Source organism: Strix aluco, chromosome 4, assembly GCF_031877795.1.
Source record: "Strix aluco isolate bStrAlu1 chromosome 4, bStrAlu1.hap1, whole genome shotgun sequence".
NCBI classification, from domain to species: Eukaryota; Metazoa; Chordata; class Aves; order Strigiformes; family Strigidae; genus Strix; species Strix aluco.
The window spans coordinates 36,357,337-36,370,117 of NC_133934.1; the positions used below are offsets into that span (position 1 = coordinate 36,357,337).

At 39.3% G+C, this 12,781-nt stretch overlaps 1 protein-coding gene across 13 annotated transcripts in view; it reads left to right on the forward strand.

The window, feature by feature from the left end:
• SORBS2 (sorbin and SH3 domain containing 2) overlaps window positions 1-9,603 on the forward strand; it is a 172,324-nt gene extending 162,721 nt beyond the window's left edge. For all 13 annotated transcript variants that reach the window (XM_074822702.1, XM_074822707.1, XM_074822704.1 and 10 more), the window contains 3 exons: window positions 3,669-3,718; window positions 6,744-6,850; window positions 7,651-9,603. In XM_074822702.1, the coding sequence (XP_074678803.1) occupies window positions 3,669-3,718; window positions 6,744-6,850; window positions 7,651-7,712 (219 nt within the window). In that variant the 3' untranslated portion in view covers window positions 7,713-9,603. The remainder of the gene's footprint in view (window positions 1-3,668; window positions 3,719-6,743; window positions 6,851-7,650) is intronic.
• Window positions 9,604-12,781: the final 3,178 nt, after the last annotated feature.

Below are 12,781 nucleotides of genomic sequence, written 5' to 3' on the forward strand. Positions count from 1 at the left end.
GAATGAAGCAGCAAAAATCCCATGATGCTTCATTCTTAAACTCTCACTTGACACAGTTTTTGTGGTTTTTCTAGGCTAATTTAAAGAGAGAGATATTTCTTATGGGTAAACCTCCTCGTAGCCCAGTGATGACTAAGAGATCCTGCAGCTCACCTGTCAGAGGTCACAGCTATTCACACAGGGTATGGTACTGGATGCCCAGTGTGCAATAACAGTATTTCCATAGAAAAAGAGCTCAGTGTCCAGTCTTTCAGTATTTTGCTTTGCCCAAGTGTCTCAATACTATTGGTATGCTGTGTTTTCTTCCTGTTGTGCTTCTGTGCGATGTCTGAGTAAAGCCAACAGGTCTGCGTGCCAAAATTTATTTTATAAATCCATTAGTATATTGTATCTCTGCAGTACTACACAGTATTTCCAGTGCTACAAGATGTAAGAGATCAAAGTTCTTTAAATTTAGCCTGTTTTTTCCTAAATTACTCCTCTGTTTCAAAGCGTTTCTAATTTCTTAAAACTACAGCTTCTAAGAGTCAAAACTGTATACTTCATTGCATGTATACAGGCTGAATTCTTGTTTTTGAATCCATGTCCTTTTCAAAATGTTTTGTTGCTGCTATATTCACTCAATACTATTCTCTTTATCCAAGCACTGTTACTCTAGACTGTCATACTCTCTAGCCTTTCCCTTCATATCTGTAGTATAACAGTAACATAACTCTAACAGTTCTACCTAGTCAGAAAGTCAGATTGTTTATGCATGTGTTTCACTCCAAAAGATGATCTAAATTATGAAAAATACCCAAACTATATGAGAATAAGAATTCATGAGTTATGTTTTACTTTCAGTTTAGGACTAAATTATTCTTTGCATTGGTTTCTTAACATTTGGCTCTTAAAACTGATAAGGGGATGAACTGTTTTCCATGCTGTTGCTGCTGATTTTAGGTTATCGTCTTTCTGGTGGTTCCCTTTTTAAAATCTGAATTTTAATTCAAGATGTGTAGGTTTGTGTAACTTTTCAGTCTTGGCTTTTTGGCAGGACTCTGTTTGCTACCAGGTATGAGGGGACAGTACTTTCTTTGTTACTGAAGGGAGACAATTCAGTCATAGGAAGGCCAGAATTATTGTAGTAGAGGATCAACACCATCCCAAAGTCCAACTGGGAGTAAGATATATAAAAAAGGGATTAAGCCCTATTTTAATTTTGCGTGTTACTCCAAATGAATGGCATGTAATCAATACATTGAGAGGACTGTATTGGTCAATGTTTAGTGCATTTATGCCTTTAATTTCAAAACTACAAGACTACAAATTGTACACCTAATTTGCATGTTCAGAACTATACAGAATGCAAGCACTTATCAATCATGCATGAAAATCAGGTGTACAACTGGGATGACTGACGTGACTACACACTTTTGAATGTTTTTGGGGTTAGGCCCTACGATTTTTCCCAGGAAACAGGGTAGTGTAGTGAACTGAGATGTAGTTGGAAACTATAAATCCTGTGCACTGAGAGCTACTCCTAGGGTGATGCATTTCGTGACATCTGTTGAGCACAATTAGCCAGGCCTTGCAACAGTCCCCATTCTAGCCAGTGCCACTGTATATGGGAATGAGAGCTTAGGAAAAGAAAATGAGGAGAAAGCTTCTTGATGTCAGCTGGGGCACTACTGAGGAATGCATTCGGATAGAGAGAGCGCTCCAAGGGCCCCCTGTTCAGACATAACACAAGAGCACTTCACCCTAGTTTTCCCAGATTTTAAGAAGATAACACTGACGTACTTAATTTCTTCCTGGCTTGTTATATGTTCAAAGCATTAAATAAATAATTAGTAGTATTGCTAGTATTGCTTAGGACATTGACTGTTATTGTTTGCAAGAAAAATTCTTACCTCAGTTGAGTTCTCTTGCATCTCTGACTATCTTTGGCATTCAGCTCAGTTATGGACCTGATGAAAGATTAGCAGAGAATAAGGTCAGATTCCAATCCAAATACCAAGCAATCTGCCCAGTGGAATATTCTTATCTTACTCGGCAAGTCAACTGTTGAAGAGGGTTTACTGAGAACTGAAATGTTTAATTTGCGATCTTTGTTGTTGGATTCTTCAGTAAAAATTATCCATCTTTCTTGTACACCAGCAGAGGAAGATTAAATGAGGGAGAGAAGAGAGTCAAAGAGCATAAATAAATTTTTTTGGACTTTAAAAACCTCTTTCCCACCTAGTTGTCATTACTATGAATAAAAGTTCTGTAATCTACCTGCCTGCATCTTTAGGCACCTTTTTAAAATTATACTCTACAGACTGTAAAAATGGAGTGGAGAATGTTCACAATATTTTCTGTACTGTACACATACAAACACAATGAAAAGAAATGTAACTACTTCAATTTCATTTGGAGATGTTGGGAGGGGAAGGAGGAAAAAGAAAAAAAGAAAAAAAAAAAAGGAAAACCACAGTGCTTTTTAACACTCAAATTGATATCATCAGGCTGTGGGTTGTTTACCAGGGCCCTCTGTCATAGAAGACTGCACCGTCTTCAAGAGTAAACTGAAGCAAGATGAACTGAAATAGTCAAACCTGGGAAAGGGAGAACCATGGAGCGATAAGACAAATCCCACGGCTTCAAGATCAGGTTGCCGTTTACTCAATTCATGAAAGAAAGTGCTATGAGCTGTGTTTTGATATCCACACTCCCAAAACAGATACTGTTCCCAGACTTGTATCAGGCTGTCAGTCTGTACAGAACAACCATAGGGTATCCTCAGTCAACAGAGAACATGATCAGTGCTCACATCAAGAGCTCTCCAAGCAGCTGCTCCTGCGCTGTTTCTGGCCTCAGCCAGATTCCAATCGGTATAAGTCAATGTCTTCCTAAGCAGGATATGGTTTCTGTAGGAGGTTAATTTTTTCATTTCCACTGCATCCAGATTTTTTGGATATTAGTGGTGGGTAGTGCTCCATTAAGAAGGAAAGTAGTTCCTTTCTTAAAGCTTTGCACTGGAAATACAAACTACTTTTTCCTCAGAAGTAAAAGTGTTAATTGTTATTTTCACACAATACATGCATTCTTTCAAAAGTTCTTTCTGCTCTTTGTCTCCCAAGAGCCTGCATGGCTTTGTGTTCCCCCTCGAGATGAAACAGAACTAAAGCATAGCATGTTTTGCCTGCCAAGTTAGTACTCTGTGTGTGTGTAATGTAAATTGGTATGTTGTTTGTCTATGAATATTCTGAATTCTGCCATTACATACAGGAGATTTTATTTCTGCTTATCTAAAAATATACTTTGCCCAAGGAATGTATAATGTTCACCAGTTGCATCTGATTTTTCTAATGCTATTTCTGTTTCACAGTGAAGAGGCAGCAGGATTCTATTCCAACTTTCTACTATACTATAAATAGAATGGACTGTTGATGAAGTTCACAGTTTTGTTTTAGTTTCTATTATGTTCTCCAAAAATCAGATCTTTAAACCTGCCAAGATTCTGTTGCTTGCCATGTCTCTTAAGAATTTGTTGTGAGTTGGAAGGGGGGGGCAGGGGCAGGGGCATGTGTTGTTTTACACAATGTAGAATATGAACTCTCAAGTGACTGTGTATCATGCCCCTATCCAACTATTTGGACCTTAGACTATAAATCTTTATTACATTGCAAATCATTTCATTTCAGCCACAGCGCCCTGTGCTTGCTCATGAAAACATACACAGTGGGGGGGAACCGTAAGTATACTTCTTGTCTACTAAACCAAAACCTAACATTGAAGCAATAGCGAGCACATCGTCAAATAATTTGTTAACCTGCCAAGTACAATTATGAAGATATTTCAGAAATTTACAGATAACCGCATGATACAGGAAGATATCCAAGAAGGTCCCAGAGGGCAAAGCCTTAGTTGTTTAATTTACATCCAGCTCGGACAGACATGCCAACTTACAGTTCTCAATCGTTTATGCTTAAAAGGGATAATAATTTTGTAAAAATAAACTTTGACTTGTTTTATTCTCTCCATTTTTACATCTCAGCAGAATGCCAATTAAAGATTTAACACTGATTCATCTCATCTGCTTTACTGACTTGACACAAATTATTCAGAAACAGTTCTGGATGTGAATAGAGAGAAAAAAAAAATAATGTTGATCACGGGAACACAGGCTCACACTTTTTGGTGTAATTTACATATGCAATTTAAAAATTAGGTACAAGAAAGCTTTTCTGAAAACTGGAGAAGACCCTAGATCTCAAGTCTTATTTTCACAAACGATGTAAGCACTTGGGCTAGTTCAGTGCTGACTGTTAAGATGCAAGTTCAGTGCAAGATTCCGCCCCCCCTCCCCACCCTAGCCTTGCACTCAGGCCCTGCTTCAGTGATCATTGAAACCTGTAGCCATTCTTCCTCTAGCATCAGAGCACTTTGGAGCATGCCTAATAGATGAATTCTCCTAGATGTAACTAAGGCTTAGCATCTAAAAGTATTTAAAAGTTTACCTGTTAGTCACTTGAAGAAATGGCAAGAGAGAAGAGAGGGGCAAAAAGTTACCAACTATACCACAGATAATATATAATGAAAACTGGACGTTTTGGTTTCAGTTTCACTAAAACGACAAGCTCCTGTTGGTATTGTTGAGCATACTGAAGCACCTAACTCTGTTTTGTAAGCGATAACTATCTAATTAATTTTGTTCAATATAGTTTAAGTAGTTCATGACTAAAGTTACTTATTTCTAAAATTAAGATAGAAATATATTTAAATTTCCAACCAACCATTCTTTGTCTTGAATATGTATTCTCTTAGTTTTGTAAATGGTAGCAGAGTTTTCGTATTTAAAAAAATTCGTAGATTAGCAAAGAGAGTGAAATTACTACTAAGGGGTTATTAAAATGGATTATCTAGAAATTACTAAGATTAGATTTCTAAAAGACAAAGAGTGCTAATTTGGAAGTTCTTGTTGCTGTATTTGAGTAAGTTATTGGCTTGAATCCTGTTCATGACACATTACATCTGCAACTCCTGTACTTTTGGAAGCTGCATTTAGTGTTTTTAGTGTATCATCATAGCTGTGCGTTCCTAGAATACTGATAAGCATGACAGAAAATGTTATTGCCATTTAATTTTTTGCACAGATTGTTCTTACTCCTGCTACACAAATTACCAGAGGTAATTGCTTAAATAACCAGCCCTGATCCATTTTGTTAGAGTGATTAAAATATAAAATTAGAGTTTTCAGATTTGGAGACATAACTGCCAGTCATGGGAAATTAACTTAAAATCATTTTTTTCTCCAAACCAGCAATGTGAGTAATAAGTGTAGTTTATTCAAGACCATCATCATTACACTAAGCCTAGCACCAGTCTGTATATAAGATTTTCAAATGGGACTTTCAGGAGCAGGAATTTTTTTACTGAGATAAACATCTCATTTAAGCCATGGAAACTCTGCCTGAATGATACAGAACTAATGGAAGTACTCAGTACCAACACACTAAAGGGGGAGGTGGGTTTTTTTAATTGGGGGAAGTGTAATGGCATTAAGGTTTTAAAGTTAGTAAACTGTTGTTAAGAGGGAAAAGTGGACATGATTATGTTTTGTTTCAATATTTTGAAATGAAAACTATTGCAATTGTACAATTTCTGCAGTTATACCCTGCTCCTTTACATGCAGTCAGTCATAGCTGGGGCACAGAAAAAGAGGCAGATTCTGGCTCTGCAGGACTCACAGGCTTTTGCAGCGATCTTCCCTTGGGCTGCCAGCCCAAGCACTTTCAGTTCCCCCTATCAAAAGTCTATGGCCATTCTTTCAATTCCAAGAAATTCAATTAAAAGCTGACAAGGAATGAAAGATAATAAATTTAGTAATTTCATACCTCTTTCCACTTATCCACTTTACGTCCTTCAATCTGTAGCCCCTGGCTGGGGTGGAGGTACAGGTCGGTGTCTGAATACTGTTTGAGTTTCCATCCTTATGTCCCCCCATTTGATTCAAGCCTCTCCCTCACAGTCAGAGAGATATTTGTTTAAATGTAGATATATATAGCAGGGGCAGTTTTGACCAGGGAAGGGCTTGTGGCTGTTGTATGTTTCCAATAGCAATTACTCTCTACCTTCCCCACAGAGGAAGGCACCTCGTTTCCATGCAAAGCTCCTGGAGTGCCAAGTTTTGCCTCAGCAGTTGTAACTAGGGAGCCCAGGGAGGTCCCCCAATCACAGAGGTAGTGTGGGTGAGCCGCTCTCCCAGGCATCCTCCTCCACCCATGACAAAAGGTAACCAGGCACCTTGCTTAGGCTGTGTGGCCCTTTGCTGGGGCAGAGAAGGCATTCTCTCTCCCAAGTGGTGTTCAGCTCTCCGGAACTTAAAGGCAGAGCTACAGTTTTAGGTACTGATCATGGGGGTTAAGGGGCATCTACAGACTCCCCTCTAGAAGTCTTCTGTTTTGGTGACTCAACTATAAAATAATGCCAAAAAGAACCCCCTAGAATCCTGTGTTCAAAGAAACTGGTTGAGGAGCCATCAGGCTTGCCTTGAGTCCCAGTCTTTAGTGTCTGATGAGTTACCTTTCTGATAAGGTTTTATTTATTTACTATAATAAGTACCTAGCCCTGAAGGCTACCAGGCAAAATAAACCCTTTTCCCCTATATTTGCAAGAAGCGTTACTTACTAATTAATGTTTAAACCAGCTCCTTTACTTCAGCAAAGGTGCAAAGAACTCTTACTTCTTTTTAAAATACATCATTTGTCCTATTTAAGGTTTCAGGCTCTATATAACTATACTCCTAGGAACGAAGATGAATTGGAGCTCAGAGAGGGAGATGTCATTGATGTGATGGAAAAATGTGATGATGGATGGTTTGTGGGTATGTTTTAATTCAATTGTTTTTTCTTTTTTTTTTTTTTTCCCGACCTTTGTTGCCCTCTTTGCTTGATGTCTTTTAAACAAATTAATTTTTGGTATTCAGTGTGATTAATAAACCTGAACCTGGCTTTATCAGGAGAAATTCCAACCAAAATCCACTGAAATTAGCATGTGATTTTTCACTTGTTTCTTTTGGAATTGATGGACACAAATTGACATGTGCCTCCAGTTTGCTGTATAGCACTGTTGTCATTCTCATATGACACAAAATGGACTATGTATTACTGCTTTCTTCATAAAGACCAGGTAACATAAAACTTACTCACATGAATACATCTGCAGAACTGACTACTTGTGACAATCAAGTACTACTGAACAAACAGAGATTTCATATCTAAGCCTAGGTAGGGTGGCTTAATCATTCCATAAACCCTCATGCATACAGTGGCTAACTTAATCATCTAACTAGTTCTCAGTATTTCAAAAATTCACGTTATTTAAAGAGACTTGATGTTATTGAAATTAAATTATTTCTATGTACCAAGTCAAAATTTTAGCACAGCTTTTAATCAGGCCTAACAATTTAATCAAATATGCCTCTTTATTTGCTTTTTCCTTCCTGCACTTATAATTTGTTAAAACTCACAACTCACTAATGAAATTCAAAATAACTTTTTGAAGTTATAAAGAACTGTAGATATTTCTGTTTGTGCAATATTAAACATAAAAATTTGAAGGCCATGATTACATAGTGATTTCCTGTTGTTATTCCCATCTTTCATCTATTGCTTCTAATTTCAGGAACCTCAAGAAGAACCAAATTCTTTGGTACTTTCCCTGGAAACTATGTCAAGAGGCTGTGAATTTTGTTTTTCTACTTATTTATGTTGCATCTCTGCAACACATCTGCATAAAGCTGCTAGAAAACATGCTACGCTGGCCTTCTGTTTTCTTGCTTGCAGTCTCAAATAGAGGCATCTAGTTCATCCTCATCCCATCCCACCCGCCAAACCGTTCCAGCAGTATTACAGCAACGACCACGGTGTGAATAACTAAGCTTTTCTGAAACAAGAGGAATCGTTTCAACATTTAAATACTCCTGCCTTAAAATCTTTTCATTTGAAACACAATAGGAAAGGCCTGATGACAGGTACACAGATGAATTGCCATGGGGGGTGGGGGTGGGAAGGGGGAGAAACTGTTCTTGGTTTGGACATTTGTGGTACTAGCATGCATGTAATTAATAGAGGGGGAAGTTGCTGTTTACTGTTTTTTAAAAAACTGTTTGAGTTTCCACATTCTTACTAGCTTGGCAGCATTTGTTGCTTTCACTTTGCCGTATCACAGGTTTGCCAGTTGTACTGTTTACAATGTATGACAAATTAAAATATAGATTTTTTGCCTGCACTTGTATGTTGTAACATATGCACAGTGGTTGTAAAATCTCAAGCAAGCGTAGTGAAAAATGGAAGAACTGCAAGTGTTCTGAACGGGTGCAATGGTATCAGCTAAACATTTTTTCTTCCCTAATAAAGCTGTAGTGTTTTCTGTTAAAAGGTAAGAAGTGCAAGAGGCATAAAACCTTGGGAAAGAGGATTTAGTGAAGAGACAGACAATGATATAAGCATAGATAATAATAACCTGCTACTGATGTCTGACATTAAATGGTTGTAATAGAAAGCAACATGAAATTTGAGAGGTTAGGAATTTTAAGCAGCAGGAAGTAAACAGTGTTAGTGCAAAGGTTTTTTGGTTTGGGGTTTTTTTCCTAACATAGCCACCTGAAAAATATTCACAAGTATCATATACTGATTTACTTCACTATATATATATATATATGTATGTTAACAAAACCTGAGTTACACATTCTTTTTAGGAATTTAGTACAGAAAAAAAAAAGTCACAAGTATTAAACTGATACATTTTAGAGGTGGGTTTTTCTTTTTTTCCTGAATGAAAAAAGTATTTGTAACATACATTTTCCATACGCAGCAAATGAAATTAAGGCACAGGATGATAATGACTATGGCTTTATAAAAATTCAGATTTGGTTTCTTCAGCACCTTATAGATGGCAAAAGCTTCTACTGCATTTCTCATGGGTAAAGGATTGAGATTATCAAAATGTACGTAGTCTCTGTAGCATTTGTACATATGTTTGCTTTTTTGTACAGAGCCATTTGGTTGTTGATTTAAAAGAAATTAATTTCCTTATTTGATCTTTGCCCTCTTCACATGCAGAACATTTCAATGCATTTTTCTTTTCTTGCTCTATTTACCATAAGCACATCTGGATAGTGCAATTCTGTAAGATAGCATTTAGATAGCATTTTATGCAAGATTTTATTAATTAAAATATGGTTTACCAGCCAAATCTAAATGTACATATGTCTTTATTACTGAGAAATGTCATTAAGACAAAGGTAAAGAAACATCTTTGTGCAGCATACCTTTATTATTGCAGATTTCATGGCAAAAGCTTTATATTTAAAGGCTTTCAATTTTAAACTAGATCTGCATGCAGCTTTGCTGTGAGATTAATACCTATCTTTGATGCCATTTATGATTGAAGACTTAAATATCTGTTGCCTGTGATATTTAAAAAGTACTGTTTCTACTCTGTATCTGATTTTAGAAAAATACAGGTTTTTCATACCTGGCTTTCAGGTAACTGACTTTGAATTCCTACAAGCAAAAGGTCTCTGTGGTTTTTTTCTTGAATAGACTTCTAATAAATTTTGCTTGGAGTACACAACTGTTTCCCCCCATCATTTCTCACAGAATCACAGAATTGTCTAGGTTGGAAAAGGCCTTGAAGATCATCCAGTCCAACCATCAACCCAACATTAACAGTTCCCAACTACACCATATCCCTCAGTGCTATGTCAACCCAACTCTTCAACACCTCCAGGGATGGGGACTCCACCACCTCCCTGGGCAGCCCATTCCAACGCCTAACAACCCGTTCTGTAAAGAAATGCTTCCTAATATCTAGTCTAAACCTTCCCTGGTGCAACTTGAGGCCATTACCTCTTGTCCTATCACTCATTACTTGGTTAAAGAGACTCATCCCCAGCTCTCTGCAACCTCCTTTCAGGTAGTTGTAGAGGGCGATGAGGTCTCCCCTCAGCCTCCTCTTCTCCAGACTACACAACCCCAGTTCCCTCAGCCGCTCCTCGTACGACATGTGCTCCAGACCCTTCACCAGCTTCGTTGCCCTTCTCTGGACACGCTCGAGTAATTCCATGTCCTTTTTGTAGTGAGGGGCCCAAAACTGAACACAGTAATCGAGGTGCGGCCTCACCTCTGCCGAGTACAGGGGCAAGATCACTTCCCTGTCCCTGCTGGCCATGCTATTTCTGATGCAAGCCAGGATGCCATTGGCCTTCTTGGCCACCTGGGCACACTGCTGGCTCATGTTCAGCCAGCTGTCAGTCAACACCCCCAGGTCCCTCTCTGACTGGCAGCTCTCCAGCCACTCCTCCCCAAGCCTGTAGCGCTGCTGGGGGTTGTTGTGGCCGAAGTGCAGCACCCGGCATTTGGCCTTATTGAAACTCCTACAGTTGGCCTTAGCCCATCGCTCCAGCCTGTCCAGATCTCTCTGCAGAGCCTCCCTACCCTCGAGCAGATCAACACTCCCACCCAACTTGGTGTCATCTGCAAACTTACTGAGGGTGCACTCGATCCCCTCGTCTAGATCATCAATAAAGATGTTAAACAGGAGTGGCCCCAAAACCGAGCCCTGGGGGACACCACTCGTGACCAGCCGCCAACTGGATTTAACTCCATTCACCACAACTCTTTGAGCCCGGCCATCCAGCCAGTTCTTTACCCAGTGAAGCGTGTGCCCACCCAAGCCATGAGCAGCCAGTTTTGCCAGGAGAATGCTGTGGGAAACGGTGTCAAAGGCCCTACTAATGTCAAAGTAAACAACGTCCACAGCCTTTCCCTCATCCAATAAGCAGGTCACGCTGTCGTAGAAGGAGATCAGGTTTGTCAAGCAGGACCTTCAAGTTTATATGCAAATAGTTTTGCCTTGTACAGAGATCTTTTCCTACCACCAAGCACACACCAGTTATATACATGGGCAACTAGCATTGCCCAGACAGCTCTCAGTTGGTCTACTTCAGTGTCATCCTGAAAACACCTGAATCCAAAAGCAACGCTGTGGACTTTCTGCATTGACTGTGCTAATCTGAGATAATTTTTCTGTTGCCAGAGCCACCCTTCACTCCAGAAGCACAAAGGTAAAACACACAGTGGTAAACCCCCTATACCTGGCAAAAGTTCCCAGACCCTACTCCTTCAACAAAAGCAAAACAAGAACTCCCCTGTAAAGTGACAGCATAGAAGCAAGACTGAAGGAAAATACAGATTTTTGGGGAGCATTTTACACTTGGGACTCTGCCTGCAAAACTGAATTATCCCATACTAATGTCTCTGTCTGGCAAGGTACAACCATTCAAACAAAGCCAAAACCCGCAACAAGAACAAAAGTAAGGAAACAGCAGCTTTTTTTTCCCCCCACCACCCCCGACTGGTAACACAGTTACTGCTAGTGCCTCAGAGTACCACTTCAGTCCCGCTCCTCCCAGCTGTGCTGGCCACCACAGCCAAGCTGCCTCCTCCCAAACACTGCCCGTGTGCTACTTCTACCACTGAAGAACGCAACACAACAGCAACCTGCAGTTGGACAGGAATAACCTATTTCCTCAAGTCTGATTCATGCTCAGTTTTGTATTTACAATAGCTAGGCTGGAAAATGCAAAACCACTGACACCTCTAAATAAATACACGAGTGTGTAGCTTAAAATGTTAACTTTGTCTACAGGAAGGTTAAGACCAGGGGACTGCTGTTAAAACTCCAGCAGATAAATGCCTTTGTCAGTATAAACATTGTTGGTGCTGGCAGTGCTTTCAATTTGGACCAGGCCTAATTTAGTCAATACTATTATCACTGAGGTAAATGTGCCCTTCCAATGCTAGGTTAGCTTAAACCCACCACATGCACATCTTCTTACAGCCCTGTAACCAAATTCTGGAATATACAATCAAACATTGTGTGGTTTGTCCTTTCTGTTTGCTCAGTGACCCAGTGTGAGATCTAGGACATCACTGAAGCACTGCTTTGTGCCATATACCTGTAAGAACCATGAGTAGGAGTTGCCTTCTATAAAAGCTAGCATACGAACACCGACTGGGTGGTGGAGTCTTGCTAATACAAATTCTGGATAGTTAAGGGTCTGAGTCGTTAAGGGGTAAAATAGCATCCTCTTTTCTAATTGCAAAAGGGATGAAAAAAGTGAAAAGATAGACCACTGTAATAAGAATAGCAAGTCATTGAAACTGTGGTGTTAAAGTTTTGGTCAAAAAGTAGAAAAATATTAAGGTTATATCCAGGTAAACCAAATATACTCAAATCGTTTAAGTCTGCTGAAATCCCACCTACATTATATAAGGACCAGACTGAAGGATTTTTTGGGCTCATTGTATACTCCCCTATAAATTCATTAAGGACATCCCACAGGACTAGGTGGTGCTTTGTCCTTAAGGCCAGAGGAAAAGAGACCTGGGGAATTAGAGGCCAGCCAGTTTAAGATCTAGGAAGAGACCAGAATAAATCAATTAAAAGCCTCAGATATTCACAGATTTTTCTAGAAAATGATGTAGCAAACCAATTTCCCTTTATCTTGTCAGGATATGTAGCATGCATCTTTATTTCCATTAGAATTTTCTTTAATGCTATGACACAGCAGCCATGTTAGCAGACTAAGAAAAGTCTGTGTCAGTCTGCATGAACTCAAGTTTGTTGCAGAGTTATGCTACATTACAGATAAATAGGTAAGTTTTAACCAGAGCATCCCCTAAAACAAACAGTAGACTCCACTGCCTACCCTGCAGCAAGCTGTGCGTTTGCTGTTGAGGCAAAGGCC